The following is a 16,871-nucleotide window of genomic DNA, read 5'->3' as shown; positions in this document are numbered from 1 at the left end:
CAGAGCACTGGACTAAGCACTACCCTCCTTCCTCTCCCCCTCCCCATCCCCCCCACCTTACGCTTATTTATTTTACTTGTACATATCTATTCTATTTATTTTATCTTGTTTATGTGTTTTGTTTTGTTCCCTGTCTCCCCCTTCTAGACTGTGAGTCCACTGTTGGGTAGGGACCATCCCCAGATGTTGCCAACTTGGACTTCCCAAGTGCTTAGTACAGTGCTCTGCACACAGTAAGCGCTCAATAAATACAAATGAATGAATGAATGAATGTGAGCCCGCTGTTGGGTAGGGACTGTCTCTCTATGTTGCCAACTTGGACTTCCCAAGCGCTTAGTCCAGTGCTCTGCACACAGTAAGCGCTCAATAAATACGATTGAATGAATGAATGAATGTGAGCCCCCTCTTGGGTAGGGACCATCTCTATATGTTGCCAACTTGGCCTTCCCAAGTGCTTAGTCCAGTGCTCTGCACACAGTCAGCGCTCAATAAATACGAATGAATGAATGAATGAATGAATGTGAGCCCACTGTTGGGTAGGGACCGTCTCTATATGTTGCCAACTTGGACTTCCCAAGCGCTTAGTACAGTGCTCTGCACACAGTAATTGCTCAATAAATACGACTGATTGATTACCTCCTTCCCCTCCCCACAGCACCTGTATATGTTTATATGTTTGTATGAATTTATTACTCTATTTTATTTGTGCATATTTATTATATTTATTTTATTTTGTTAATATGTTTTGTTTTGTTGTCTGTCTCCCCTTCTAGACTGTGAGCCCGCTGTTGGGTAGGGACCGTCTCTATATGTTGCCAACTTGGACTTCCCAAGTGCTTAGTACAGTGCTCTGCGCACAGTAAGCGCTCAATAAATATGATTGATTGATTGATTACCTCCTTCCCCTCCCCACAGTACCTGTATATATTTATATGTTTGTATGAATTTATTACTCTGTGCATATTTATTATATTTATTTTATTTTGTTAATGTTTTATTTTGTTCTGTCTCCCCCTTCTAGACTGAGCCCATTCATTCATTCAATCATATTTATTGAGCGCTTACCTCCTTCCCCTCCCCACAGCACCTGTATATATGTATAGATGTTTGTACGTATTTATTACTCTATTTATTTTATTTTGTTAATATGTCTTGTTTTGTTTTCTTTATTTGTTAGGGACCGTCTCTATATGTTGCCAGCTTGTACTTCCCAAGCGCTTAGTACAGTGCTCTGCACATAGTAAGCGCTCAATAAATACGATTGAATGAATGAATGAATGAATGGTGATGAGGTTGAGGAAGTTAGGGAAGCAGCATGGCCTAGTGAATACAGCACCAGTTTGGGTGTCGAAAGGTCCTGGGTTCTAATCCCTGCTCCACCCTTGTCTGCCGTGTGGCTTTAGGCAAGTCACTTCACTACTCTGTGCCTCAGTTTCCTCATCTGTAAAATGGGGATTAAGACTGTGAGCCCCATGCGGGAACCAACCTGATTTCCTTGTATCCACCCCGGGACTTTAGAAGAGTGCCTGGAACTTAGTAAGTGCTGAATAAATACAATTATTATTATTATTCAGAGAGCCTTCCAATCAACAATAGACCCTTCTTCTAGCTTCCCTTTCCAATAATGCTCTGCACACAGTAAGTGCTCAATAAATATGATTGAATGAATGAATAAACTCACGAAGCCCTTAGAGCACACCAATAGGGTTTCTCTTACCCACCAGCCCTTCTAACAACACAGGCAGACCCTGTATTACCCTCACCTGAAAATTTCCAGTTTCCCCGGAGCAGCCAAAAACGATCGGACAAATTATCCATAAAAACATTTTAATGCCAACAACTAATAAAAGTTCATATTCCAATATCGCTCACAACAAGAATATACGATTTGCACAAAACGTGGCTAACCAACGAGAATATTCCGCAGGCTACGACATATATATCATTTTTTCCCTCCTTTAGGAATTAAATGCCAAAACTCATGCAAAGTATTTCCGAGCAGGAACAGAACAGGAACGAGCACTTGTTTACGTATTACTGATTTGATACAGAAACAACAGGATACAAAATAGACACACTTCCCCCCACCCCTCTTATTAATCCCTTTCCTTTGCATCAGTGCGTGGGTTTCCCACTGTGACATCTGGGCCTTGTGGTCAATGCAACGGGGCCAAAGGGCTTGAGTTTTCCTATCCTCCTGGTGCCTGCCTTTTTATTCCTTGAGTTTTCTTCCTTGCAGACCCCTGTGGCGGTGGTTTCTTGGCCTTAGGGTGGACTACCAGTCAACTAAAAGTCAATATTAAGTCTACCAATGACTGGAACCTCACTGCAGATAATAATTACATCTTTCTCTTTCTTCCAGCCCATTTTCCTCAGTCTCTAAGCTGAAGTACGTCCCTGTATCAATCATATTTATTGAGCTCTTACTTGTGAGAACACTATAGTAAATGCTTGAGAGAGTACAATATAACAGACACGATTCTTGCCCACAGGGAGCTTACAGTCTAGTCTACTGTGTCCAAGTAACTCCCCAGAAGGGTCCTCACACCCAGAGGACAGTCTACAGCTGAGTGGTTCTAGACCGTAAGGTCATTATGGGCAGGGAACATAACTACTAATTTTATTGTCCCAGCCCCACAGTACTTACGTATATATCTGTCATTTTTTAAAATTTGCCTTGATGTCTTCCTCCCCCGCCTCTAGACTGTGAGCTCATCGTGGGCAGGGAATGTCACTGTTTATTGTTGTACTGTATTTTCCCAAGTACCACACAGTAAGCGCTTAATAACTATGACTAAATGAATGAATGTTGTATGGCTCTCTCCCAGGTGTTCAGACCAGCGCTCTGCACGTCTTAAGTGCTCAATAAACACCACTGATTGATTCATTGAGGGAGGTGCATCTCTCCCGTCAGAATGAACCCCAAGCAAATAAGGGCATCCAGTCTGATACCCTACCAAATTGGGCCCACACCGAAGCCCACACTCACCCCATTGCTCCTGTGTCACTCAGCAGTAGAGGAAGACATTGCTACTGCCAGTAAAGCATGTAAACTCTTCCCCCCCACCATCTTCCTCTCTCCCCAATTCAGAAAAAAAAAATGCCAATACTCCATTTATGACTTTGCGGTAACAAATGACACATTCAACTGGTCTCTTGTCCTGAAAAATAACTATATCTCTTCAAGACCTAATGTATCCTAGCACCAGAGAGGGGCTTAGCGACTGGAGAATAAACTAGGTCACTGTCCCTGGAGAAACCCAGGCCTTGGGGAATCGGACCTCCTATGCCATATCAAGATTGTAGTTCATTCATTCACTCAATCGTATTTGTTGAGCGCTTACTGTGTGCACAGCACTGTACTAAGCGCTTAGAAGTTGTTGTGTAGTTGTGTTCCTGTTACCACCGAGCAAGACCGCTTTACGGTCCTCATTGCTTTTACACCCCAAATTAAAGCAATTTCAGCAGTACTATGAAAACGTGGGACTACTGAAATGCTACTGTAAACATACCCCTAGACGGTGGTGCGGACACCACGATCTAGCCAAGTACTGTTTATATACACAATCCTGTACACCCATGAAAAACCTACACCCTCAGTTTTTAGATTTACATATTACGTGCAAAAAGAGTTCTCCTATTGCTATCAAGGTGCAGCTTAGTATTCTCTGGTGTAGTCTCACAAAGATATTTCCTCCCCTTCGTAAAAAGCTATCCAGAGACCTGAAACAGGGGACAGCTTATCTTTCAGGTGCACGTGACTTCAAGACTTTCCAGGAAAGAATCCATCAGACTGCAAGGAGCTGGAGTTGACTTCATTAATACACATTTATAAACTCTAAGAGCTAAGGGGAAAACTTTTAAATTAGGATTCCCTGGAATTACTTTGTGCTTTCTGCTTGACATAATGATTGGTTTGGGGGGGGGGGGGGGGGGGGTGTGTGTGCAAAGAAATAGTCAAGATTGAGTTTGATATTGAGTTTCAATTTGTCCATTTAACTACTTTTTACCTGTCATCTGCAGGCAGAGGTAGATTTTCCTCTTAAATCACTTATATCTTTTTTAATGAGGCCTGCTTACCTCCCACGGCAAACCTGTAGCAGCAATTGTATTCTTAAACAATTCTTAGAATTCTTAAATTCTAAGAGGTTTTAAAAGCTGTTGGGGGAGGGTACTATAGGTGCAATACCTCATCCCTCTGTGGAATGCTTTTCACCTATTTTTTGAAAAAGAAGTTGTTTTCTAAACTTCTAAGATGAAATGGGCAGCTTTAAAGGCTATTCTGGGTTTCAATTCCAATACATTTTCCAATTTCCATGTTTTTGGTTGGATCCTCACATTCAAGGGTAACAATGGATATACCCACAGGATTCGTAACACACATATCAAAAACACCCAAACACGGTTGTATAGGGAGAAAAAAGCGGAGGTTGGGGCGGGGGGGTGCCAAACAGAATAATTACAAAGGAAAAGGAAAATCATTAGCATGGTTCTCAGCAAATTACTCATTAATCTTTAAAACTGACAATCAATTTTATGAATGCTTACTCTGTACAGGACACTGCACTGAGCACTTGGGAGAGCAGACAAATACGTTAAGATATTTAAAATATTTCCCAACTCTGGACACAAACAGAAATTGGTTTCTGAAATTTCACTTGGAGCTCCACCACATTTAACTCCACCAAGGGCAGTGTGATCCACTTCCAATAATACTTACAATGACACCATTTGCATAGAGAGCACCTGGCTTCCAACAGTTCGAGAGCTTTCAGAAATAGGGTCTCATCTCCAGCACACCCCTATGCGGCCCAGAGAGGTTAGGCGACTTGCTCAAAGGCCCTCAGCCTGACAGTGTTAGTGGATCTGGAACTAGAATGCAGATCAGATTCTTAGGTCACGGCTTGAAGCACTAAACCTTACTGCTTTCTCCCACCACGTTTCCAAAGTAGGGCTTGAGTAAAAACTTATTCCCCATTAACAGCCCCAAACTGTCTCATTGCTCTGCAGATTCATTCATTCGGTCGTATTTACTGAGCACTTACTGTGCACAGAGCATTCTACTAAGCGCTGGGGAAGGTACAATACAAAATTTTCTGCAAACACCAATTCCAGTTCTTCAGAAACCTCCAGGAAAGGATGAAGCCAAACTTCAAAGTCACCACTGGGAACTAATACAATTAACCTAAACAGACGACCTGCTTCTGTGTAAAACTAAGCCAACTTCACCTTAAGAAAAAGAAAAAAACTTCCTTTAAAGGAACTGTATTACAGCACCAGCAATTATCTGATGCGAGCATCACTATGCAGTTGGACCAAACTGTAAAGTTTAAAGTCAACGATGGAACTCATCTCCCTGGGTCTCTTGGCATCTCATCATCATCAATTGTATTTATTGAGCGCTTACTATGTGCAGAGCACTGTACTAAGCGCTTGGGAAGTACAAATTGGCAACATATAGAGACAGTCCCTACCCAACAGTGGGCTCACAGTCTCCTTCTTCTGCCACTTCCCAATCCTGCCGCTTCTCAGTAATATGGGTTTGTTTTGCCGAGGGTTTTACTTTTTAACGTTTTGACTTCTCACAGGTTATCAGCATCAACGGCATTGACATTTTCCAGTCCTAAGGTACTGCATGTAATGTGCTTTTGCTCGATAAACAGCCTTGCTCCGCTTTCATTTGCTTACTAACAGGAGCCTGTTCAGAAGACCAGGTTGTGCAAAACAGAATAGGGAACAGAAAAGCAGAGTGCTGTTCAAGTTGAAACAGCCCACTTCAAAATATCTCTAGTACCTGCGTAAGCTTGAGGTTCAACCAGTTAATTGAAGGCCGCTCCTCTTTATTTTCTAGACTACACTCAAGTGTTGTACGCATAAAAAGAGCAAACCGGCTCCTACCATAGCAACCTCGGCAAATGAGGGTCTGTCCTCTTCACAAGAGTCGTCGGAGCTTCTGCTCCAGGTTTGCAGTACCTTAGCGAAGGAACTCTCCATCGTCCTCAGATGTCTTTCCTGGCATTTTTCGGTTTCAAAAGACCCCTGTGAAAAAATACGGCTTTCTCCTTTGGTTGCCTTTTCTCCTTTGGATTTCTGCATCCAGATGAGTCACAGAGATTAGTCAAAATCAAACCACTGAATACTCAATCCCTAGACCTGTTCCCTGGGCCCACGATGGGTGACAGGAGGTAGCAAGTAGCCCAAGCAAAGTGTGGTCTGCCCCAATGCCACGGTGATGGTCAATTCCATGCCAGAAATGAACACCAGCCCTAAGCTCTACTTCAGATGTCAAAAACTTCCTATAACCTACCAAGTCTCTTTTATAAGGCTTTGAATCTCATGGCCTAATTCACACTGTTTTTGCCAGAGCATGCAGTTTCCCCTCTCTGAAAGAAAACGTGAGAGAGAGTGTGTGTGTGTGTGTGTGTGTGTGTGTGTGTGTATTTCCATATCAAAGCTGTAAAAACACTAAGCTCAGTACAAAGTAGAGCCCTTTTGGGGCAGTGAATCTGCAAGTTTTGTTCAACACATTTATGTGTCGAGAAATCACTCTATAGAACTGATTCTACCCATGCCCCTGTATCAATTTCTACTTACATGTGTATAAAATACAAAGCATGCCCCCTTTTAGACTGTGAGCCCACTGCTGGGTAGGGACTGTCTCTATATGTTGGCAACTTGTACTTCCCAAGCGCTTAGTACAGTGCTCTGCACACAGTAAGCGCTCAATAAATACGATTGATGATGATGATGTCCCAAATACACAAACCAACAGACCAGTCATATGAGAGTCTCTTTGAAATCTAACCTTTCACATAAAAGACAAGGATTATTTCCTCTGGGAAGGAACACAACAACTGGAGAACAATCACCCGGTATGTCTCCAAGAGTCCAGGCCGGGAAATGGTGATCACAGGCCAGGTGGGAACCCCTGGAGCTACTGCAGATGATGTCACTAGCCAAACTGGAATCTGTCCTGTTCACTAGGAGCAAAAATCCAGCTCCTAAGTAAAAGTGCCCCGGAACTCTTCCGACCACGAGAATTTAGGGGTATCCAGGGAATAGCAACAGGAAAGATGGCACATTTGCTCATCCATTTCTCTGGAGTCCTGGCACAATCACAGGGCTGCAAGAGACACTGAGGAGTTATTTAGTCCAGCTCCCTGTATCCAGGCACAGTTACTCACATCCACCACGTAACCACACCAGAAAAGCACCCCTCTCTCAGTCACTAAACCCTTCCTGCCCCTGTCCACTTTCCTCTGATTCCCTACCAAGTTCTGATGCTGCTTATGGGCTCATTATTCTTTTTTTTCCCATGGTATTAAGTGCTATGTGCCCAATGATTTACTAGGCACTGGGGTGGATACAACATTGTCAGGTTAGATACAGTCCCTGTCCCTCATAGGCTCATAGCCTTAATCCCCATTTTACAGGTGAGGTGACTGTGGCACAGAGGAGTTAAGTGACTTACCCAAGGTCATACAGCAGACAAGTGGCAGAGCCAGGATCAGAACCCAGGTCCTTCTGACTCCTAGGACCGTGTTCTATCCATTAGGCCACGCTGCTTCTCATTTGAGCTATTTATATGACTATTTTTTTAGCACACTCTTTTCCAAGGAACAAAGGTCTTTGTGGGCAAGGATCATGTCTACCAATTATCACCTTCTGTACTCTCCCAAGCACTTAGTACAGTGCCGTAAAGAGCTCAATAAATATCGACTGGCTGATAGCCTTTATCACCTTTATTAGGAGTTCAGTCTGTTCTCTGAACGCAATAGGTGTCTAATAAATACTATCGATTGATTCAGGTTTATGCCAATTGTACAAAATCAAGTGGCTCTATACTAGCATGTTTGTTTCACAGCAGTCCTATGTTCATGACTGAATTGCTTCTCTTTGTCTTTGGATGGAAAGGAATCACTCCTAAAGTAAACAATTTAAGACGAGGCCTGAACTGAGTGGGCAGCTGGCCTTGAAAAAAAAACAGAAAACAAGGACAGTTTTTTTTTTTTAGAGTAAATGGAAAACTCTCCCCATATGTGAAACTACTGAGTATATAGAGACAAAGAAGCCTTCTTATTCTCATCTCCTGTACTCACTCAAACTGAAAATGGTTGTACAATCTACTTCAGAGCTTAGCAAAATGCTTTGCACATAGTAAACTCAATATATAGCATCACTCTGAAGGGAGGTGCGAAGTGGGTCACTCACTGCCAAGTCATTTTTTCCTTAATAACCCTAGAAGACCAGGACAACCAGAGATTAAACATTCCAACTTCCACTCACCGGGAGGCTTTGGTTTTTACGTACATCAGGTGATGCATCAAATATATTTGGTACAATTCCCTCTTGGCCAAATTAGGGGTGTCCTTTTGAGGTCACCATTTTGGATTTTTCTAAATACAGCAAGCAATTCAGAGTAGGCTCAGTCTCCAGATCACTTGGCTTGACAACGTTTTTGTTTAAATTGATCGGGTTGTAGTGACATTCATTATTACATCTAGAAGCAGAATGGTCAACTGGAAAGTCGTAAGGTCTAGGTCCTGACCTTGGCTCTGCCACTTACTCCGTGACTTTGGACAAGTCACTTACTTCTCTATGCCTCAGTTTCCTCGTCTGCAAAATGGGAAGAAATGAGTACTACTTCTCCACTGTAAAACAGGGAAGAATCCCTCCCATTGAGACTGAGAGCCCCATGTGGGATAGGCACTGTTCTAAGCGCTGGGGAGGTTACAAGGTGATCAGGTGGTCCCACGGGGGGCTCACAGTCTTAATCCAAATTTTACAGATGAGGGAACTGAGGCCCAGAGAAGTGAAGTGATTTGCCCAAAGTGACACAGCTGTCAATTGGCAGAGCCGGGGTTTGAACCCCTGACCTCTGACTCCAAAGCCCGGGCTCTTTCCACTGAGCCACGCTGCTTCTCAAACATTTTTCTAAGTGCTGGGGAGGTTACAAGGTGATCAGGTTGTCCTACAGGGTCTCACAGTTTTAATCCCCATTTTACAGATGGGGTAACTGAGGCCCAGAGAAGTTAAGTGACTTGCCCAAAGTCACACAGCTGACGGTGGAGCCGGAATTTGAACCCATGACCTCTGACTCCAAAGCCCGTGCTCTTTCCACTGAGCCACGCTGCTTCTTTTGGGAACTAAATGTTGGTTCTCGCTCTCAGACTGTGAGCTGCTTGTGGGACAGGGATTGGGAGAATGTGTGGCACACGGTAAGCATCTGACAAACATCACAATTATACTCAATTATTAAGAAGCAACCACTTTGGCCTAGATCGCTCACCCATCCTGTTCCAACGAGCCACGTAAGTACCTTGAAGTGAAAATTCACAGGGTAGCCTCCATGAATCCCACATTCTCTCTCCATTTTTACATATCACTTCAGCCGTTTGGCTGGAAATGCTTTCTTGGGATTAAAGGGTCGGGGTTAGGACACCCTGTTTCCAAGTGAGGCTAGAAGAAGAAGAATCCTGTATCGTGTTCAACGTCTGGCATCAGCTGAGGAGAAAAGGAATAAAGCTGAGAACGTGACTGGTAAGTGGGGGTGGTTTCTTTCATCCCCGTAAAGCCAGAGGAAACCTACCTCCGAGAAAAATCCAGTTTTCTTAGAGATGCACAGGAAGGTTTTTATTCACTAAAGCTAATTAGGGGAAACACTTCTGTAAGTTCTTTGTGGGCAGGGAATGTGTCTGTTATTGTTTTGTACTCTCCCAAGCGCTTAGGACGGTGCTCTGCACACAATAAGCGCTCAATAAATACGACTGATTGATTGATTGGATGGATGGATTGGAAAGAGAAGCCCTCCCGTGGCTGGGGGAGTTGAGTCTCAGGGAGACAGGCTGACGCACGAGTAAGCTGCCGGCGCTGACTTAGAGCCAACAAGTTTTAGATTAATGTGCAACAAACATACCCTCAAATCATTATAAAGTGTTTTGACAAGTCACATACACAGGGACCTTAACTCAAAGAAAAAAATCACATCATTTATAACAGTTAAGAGCAATGGCTTATTGGCCACAACATCAACACAGAAAGGACAATCTGACTCTGTACAGTTTCTCCTTTCGATATATAGTCACAAAAGGAGTAAGTCATGCATGATTTTCATGAGACACGATCATAAATCGATCAGTTTTGGAGTAACAGAATAAACAGATAAACGGTCTTCAGCTTCGTAATACCTAACATGCTCGGATGTGAAAACCATTTAATTTCTTACAGGCACGATGGAACTGTAGTTGGTAGTGCCAGGATTTGATATATTATTCTCAAAACCAAAGATCTATATACAGTACATATATATGTGTAGAGAGTAATATCTTTATATACAGATATAAAATCTAGAAGCCATTTGAAAGTTAATCTGAAAATAAGCATTCTAGGGATGTCAGATATGCTCAGGTGCCTATTTTATTTGCCTATTCACACAAGATGATTGTCTTTTTGAATTGAGAGCTAAACTTAGAGATTTCTCCTTTAACAGAACCCCGCGTAATAAGATGGCCTGCGGAACTGATGATTAGGAATTGGACACAGCATGCGACGTGATGGGTGACAAGAAAGAACGGTGGGAAACTGACAGTTCCTCAGGCTTTGAAGACAGAAAGGGAGAAAAGTAGGAAGAGTTTCTGGAAGTGAGGAAGGTCTTACCTTTGTACCGTAAAACCTGTTCATGCTCTCTATTCCACCTGACATCTCTCCTACGTGACTGGCTCTCTCACTTTCACCACAGACCTTGGACTCAACCATAAGGTGACAAACAGAGACACCCTCCGTCACCTTTAAGAGCAGGTTTGCTGATTGTCTCTAAAGGCCAATCCTCGGACAGCACTTGGACCAGTGCTTGACACGTAGCAAGCGCTTCACAAATACCATCCTTATTATTAATTGTAATTATTAGCAGTGAAGAAGGAATGAACTGGGAACTCTAACAGTAACAAGACACTTCCTGCCCCACAAAACCTTTGATTTGAGCACAATGCAATTTCTCGTAAACACAGCACTGGGGAAAAAACCCACACAGGCCATCACTTTTGGCTTTGGTCCCCGTAAAAGGCATTAGATGGCAAGACACTACTCAAGACCGAACAGGCAGAAAATCAAATTCATCCACAGGTACAGTTTTACCGATTGTGGGGGAGAGTCTAGCACAGATGTGTGCAGCTTCACATTGGGGAAGGAGGCTCAGGAGAGACCCTGGGCCTGTCTCACCTCCCAGTGACCGGCCGTAAATTGTCTTCGGACCAGACGCCTGTATCCATTCGTCGCTTCCCCAAAAGAAACAGGCCCCCGCTTAACAGCGTGTCAGAAGCCTTCCTCTGAGAGCAGTTTTGAGGGGCCCGGCGTTTGCCTCAGTCCCACGTTCCACCTCGCTCACCACGACACGTTGGACTCCGTGTGATGGGTGTCCTCCGAATGGGCAACTCCTCGGGCGTCTACGCTGTTGGATCCGCCTTGCTGTTCGAGATTCAACGGTCTTTGAAGACAAACCGGGAAGGTTCAGTGTGGAGAGGCGGATAAGACCCCCAATGGCGAGAGAGAGATGTATCTGATGAGGATCATGGCAGGGGGACGCTGTGCTGAGCAACACCTGAGTTTACCTGCTCTCAGCCTTAGACCACCCCAGAACCATGGGGGCTGGATAATTGATTTGTAGCTGATGGCAGCATATCCTCCATCTCTCCTAGCCTTTCCTCTCATCGCCCGAACACCAACTTCAGCAGGCCTCCTGGCAGCAACTCCAAAGCCCACTCGAAAGCGCTCTCCTAGATAACGGGGCCAATCACATTATCTGTGGGCAGGTGGGAGAGCGGAACGCCGGTCTCCGATGACAATAAGCAGACCCGCTGAACGGGCAGTCCTAAGGACCCAGTCAAGGACTGCACTCCCCTAAACCCACACAAAATGCATTTCAAACCAGTTGTCGCTTATGAAAAGCTCCACAACCCATCAGCAGTCGAATATACCCCAGAGGTCGCGGAGCCCTCGGTATTTTCTCTTCCCATAGAGTGATGTGAGAGGAGGCACTTGAGGATTTTCCAATTTCACACTGAGACCCACATCTGAACTGTTGGGTGGTTTTTGCTCGTACGATACAAAGTATTAGCAGCAGTGTAAAAAACGAACTGCTGACGAAACCACACCAAACTGTCTAACGTCAAGCCCTCGGGGAGGTGCCGCTGCACGGATCAATGTCTGGCGGTTCTCTTGTAGCATTAAATATTCACAGAAAAATACATCGCTTTAAGCTAAACATTTCAGAGGGTGTTTTTTGGGACATGGACTAGGTGGGATGTTTTCTGAGGACCCACGGGTAGGCTATCATGCTCTGTCTGTGAAACTTAAATGTTCTCGCACTTTGGTAAATGCTGCCATTTGCTGAAGGTGCCGTAACAGCTTTCAAACAACCAAGCATAAGGGAGGACTCGCACAGAAACGCGGTAAAGTAGCTCCCTAGCATGTTAATAAATAATGCAGGGAGTGTGATCTGAGCATTCCAGAAGCCATAGACAAGAAATAGCACCAAACATAAATACTCTTAACAATGGACCAGAGTTAACTTGCACTACAAATTAAAGCTCTTCAAAAAGTATGATCTGGGCACAATTCTCCAAAGGTATGCTAGCAAATAGAGTACTGTAACTCCACCTTCAAAAATGGGAAGAGTATTTCCCTTACCCTTTACTAGGCTTCAAATCAATGGTGCAACGAAGGGTGCAAACTAAAAGATGTCAGGAATACTGTGGCACTTAAAATTCTGGCTAACAATACATTGCAAAATAACTGGACGGTCAACTTTCAACAGATAAAATCTATACTGTACATTCCCAGGATACAATGAGAGATCATTCTATATTACATATTAATAATTAAAAATAAGCTAACATTGACACTGTCTGGCCAGTAGCAAAGTATCGACATCTTACTAGAACAGAGTAATGCTCCAGTATTCTCTGGTGAACGAAAAAAAGAAAGATCAGCATCTACAAATACATTTCCGTGGAAATAATCTCATTTAAACTAGGGAAAAAATTGATATGCTAATTTCACAAAATGGAGTTTCAGCAGAAGTAACATTGCATTGCTTTCTTGGCAAAATGAAGGACGAACAAAACACTCACAGACACAGCCCCATGCAAATGCATGTTTTGTTATAGTGGGTGTTTTTACAGCCCAACTCACAATTAGCATGCAGATTGTTTACAGCTATTGCAATCAGATAATTCTTGGCAGTGTGCCTCTTTTATATAATAGTGACCGTTGAGGCAAGGTGATATTTACTACCTTTAGAAAGAATCCAAGCAAAATCTTGTCAGGTGTATCTTTACCCAATAAGTACTGTGGACCTTTGTTTTTTAAAAGAAAACTAAGCAAAAAGCAACAACAACAAAATGCATAACCTTAGACGCAGTTCGGTTGAAAATGAACTTTTAAGCTTTAGAAATGTATTTTAAACTACAAGGTTGCCCGTTTTTATGAACATTTTAAAAAGCTCCCACCCCTACAAATTTGCCAGTATAGTTCCTTAGTATCGTTAACAGTCTTATCAGTTCTACAACACAATTAGACCTTGTCAGATTGCAACAACGAAGTTCTTAAATGCACAATATGATGGTCTCGGGGATAGGTACAGTATGGTTCTTAAATAGATAACGTAGAACAAAACAACCAGTAAGTTATCAATTTGTCAGTTTCATAATTGACGGGGGTCCCCAGCTTTACTGTTCGAGGGCTTTTTGCTATTCACTGGGGTGGATTCTGTTGGCACTGGCTGCTCCATGCCCACAGGTTAATCTTCAAAAGCAGGTCACAGCAGTAATTCACGTAACAGTAGGAAGTCCTCCCGACGCAGACTGCATATGGGACTTGGATGACTCCACTCATCCAAGAGAAGCCAAGCTATGGATGCAGCCCCTCGGACAAAACCGGACGCCGGGTGGAATCCTGCCTATTCACGAGACGCTAATGCAACAAGGGAATTGGTTTGAGACCTTTCAGGGCATTATCTTCTTTACACCACCGAGCCTTTCGAAGATGATAAATGGATGGAGTGAATTCTTGTCGCCAACGTCCTCTGTAAATCCTGCAGTACATCCTGACCTGTTGCGTCTCCGTTCTTGTCGTACAAAAGCTGCTTAAAGGCTTCATTTTCAATGAGGACCATCATATTTTTGAGAAAATAGCCTTCACAGTAAGACGAGAGTTCTGTGACTCCAAGAAACTGCGGGAGGTGAAGATAAAGAGAGATCACATTCTCGATGTCAGTTCAGCCCGCGCAGACACATGCTTTCCCTGCCAGAGCGGGGAAAGAGCCTCCCCTGATCTTTGTGGTCAGAGGCGGTCACACTCACGGGGACAAATGAAAAAAAAATCCCATCACCGCTTGTTTCAGGCAGTAAGAGTCTGTATTAATTTATGGGACCGAGCAGCAGTTCGAGAAACAGAAGAAGAGGAAGAAATTCTGAGAACCAGCAGAATGGAACAGAGTAATACGCTTAATTCCGTAATACGCTTAATTCACAGGATCGGGCAATAGAAGGATGGAAATTTACCTGACGAAAGTGACTCTCTCAGAGCTTTTCTGACCCTCAGCTCACAGAAGAGGAAATTGGGGCCCAAAGCAGGGAAAGGATGGGCTCTAAACCACACCAGGTATCAGTGCGTGTCTGCTCTGATCCATATCGAGACCTGAGGGGACCCATCCATAAAATAAAGGCTTCAAGTCATGAATAGCTGTTCTCCCTCCCCTCAGACCTTGAGCCTCGTATGGGACAGGAACTGTGTCTAACCCGATTACCCTGTATCTACCCCAGCGCTTGGCACATTGTAAGCGCTTAACAAATGCCATTATCATCATCACGGGCAGCAACAATCGTTCACGAGACTGAGACCTCAACCCTCAGATAACAGACAGAAGGAGTTCATCCATAACTCCAAGGACATAATGCCAGATCAGAAATGTATGCTGACCTGTCTTTCTTTTTGGGTCACTTCCTTCAATTTAAAGGTTTCTAATCCTCCCTTGCAAAGGGCTAGATTTTCCCAGAGGTAAATTAATTCTCCGGAAGAAGCTGAGCACTTTCGGGCGGCTATCATCACTCTTTTTAAATCCTCTGAGGTACTACGCGATTCAGGAAGGGTAAATTACTTCGCCCCCTTCTCAAAGTCTCCAGGTCTGGTTGGTTTTGATCACATCTCTTTTTATAGCATGCCACAGTCACTGGCTTTAGTGAAGAGCAAAAGATGCTGTCTTCGGTCCATTCAGTGAAAGTGCCCCACTGGATAATGGCTTATAATAATAATAATAATAATAATAATAATGGCATTTATTAAGCGCTTACTATGTGTAGAGCACTGTTCTAAGCACTGGGGAGTTATGCCATGGGGGGCTCACAGTCTTAATCCCCATTTTACAGATGAGGTCACTGATTCCCAGAGAAGTTAAGCGACTTGCCCAAAGTCACGCAGCTGACAAGTGGCTGAGCCGGGATTTGAACCCATGACCTCTGGCTCCAAAGCCCGTGCTCTTTCTACTGAGCCACGCTGCTTCTCGTGAAATGGTTTATGAAATGAGAGAGGGCACAACAGGACTCCTACTGCCACAGATGCCACTTGCTGGCCTTGGGGCCAGTTTAGAGCATCTGCTGAGGGTGACAATGTGAGAGGGCATGGATGGGTCAGCACGATCCACTTCCCAAGCTGGAAAAATAAATCCAGCCCATGGCCTGCTGGTGGAAGGACATTCTCTCTCCTCCCCTGCTCACCACGCTCTTACTACAGTCCTGTCTTTGTAGGTCACCCACTGTAGGTCTCTGGGTTGCTGAGATTCATTCAGTAGTATTTATTGAGCACTTACTGTGTGCAGAGCACTGCACTAAGCACTTGGAAAGTACAGTTCTGCAACAAAAGAGAGAATCCCTGCCCACAATGGGCTCACAGTCTAGAAGGGGGGAGACAGACATCCAAACAAGTAAACAGGTATCAATAGCATCAATATAAACAGAATTACAGATATAGAAGCAGTGTGGCTCGGTGGAAAGAGCATGGGCTTTGTAGTCAGGGGTCATGGGTTCAAATCCCGGCCCCGCCATTGACAACAGTGACAACTGTCAGCTGTGTGACTTTGGGCAAGTCACTTCACTTGTCTGTGCCTCAGTTACCTCCTCTGAAAATGGGGATTAAGGACTGTGAGCTCTCTGGGGGACAACCTGATCACCCTGTAACCTCCCCAGGGCTTAGAACAGTGCTTTGCATATAGTAAGCGCTTAATAAATGCCATTAAAAAAACAACAAAAAAGTAAACAGGCATTATTAATATAAATAAATAGAACTCTGGATAAGTACATATATACACAAGTGCTTTGGGGTGGGGAGGTAGGGGTAGAGCAAAGGGAGCGAGTCAGGGCGATGGGGAGAGGAGGGGGAGCTGAGGAATCAATCAATCAATCATATTTATTGAGCACTTACTGTGTGCAGAGCACTGTACTAAGCCCTTGGGAAGTACAAGTTGGCAACATATAGAGACAGTCCCTACCCAACAGTGGGCTCACAGTCTAGAAGGGGGAGACAGAGAACAAAACCAAACATATTAACAAAATAAAATAAATAGAATAGATATGTACAAGTAAAATCAATAAATAAATAAAGGAAAAGGGGGGCTTAGTCTGGGAGATGACAAGAGGTAGATTTTGGCAGCACTACACTACCTATGGGAAGCAGCATGGCCTACTGAATAGGGCATGGCCCCGGGAGTCAGAAGGACCTGGGTTCTAATCCTGACTCCACCACTTGTCCGCTGTGTGACTCTGGGCAAGTCGCTTAACTTCGCTGTCCCTCAGTTCCCTCATCTGTAAAATGGGGATTAA

At 43.9% G+C, this 16,871-nt stretch overlaps 1 protein-coding gene across 1 annotated transcript in view; it reads right to left on the bottom strand.

The window, feature by feature from the left end:
• Positions 1-13,417: 13,417 nt before the first annotated feature.
• BTBD11 (BTB domain containing 11) overlaps positions 13,418-16,871 on the bottom strand; it is a 218,510-nt gene continuing 215,056 nt past the window's right edge. The window contains exon 17 of the mRNA XM_038756073.1: positions 13,418-14,227. Within this exon, the coding sequence (XP_038612001.1) occupies positions 14,018-14,227 (210 nt within the window). The 3' untranslated portion in view covers positions 13,418-14,017. The remainder of the gene's footprint in view (positions 14,228-16,871) is intronic.

The sequence above is a fragment of the Tachyglossus aculeatus genome, chromosome 14, assembly GCF_015852505.1.
Source record: "Tachyglossus aculeatus isolate mTacAcu1 chromosome 14, mTacAcu1.pri, whole genome shotgun sequence".
Lineage (NCBI taxonomy): Eukaryota > Metazoa > Chordata > Mammalia > Monotremata > Tachyglossidae > Tachyglossus > Tachyglossus aculeatus.
Note: the sequence above shows the minus strand (reverse complement) of the source record. Positions and strands in the feature narration are given on the sequence as shown.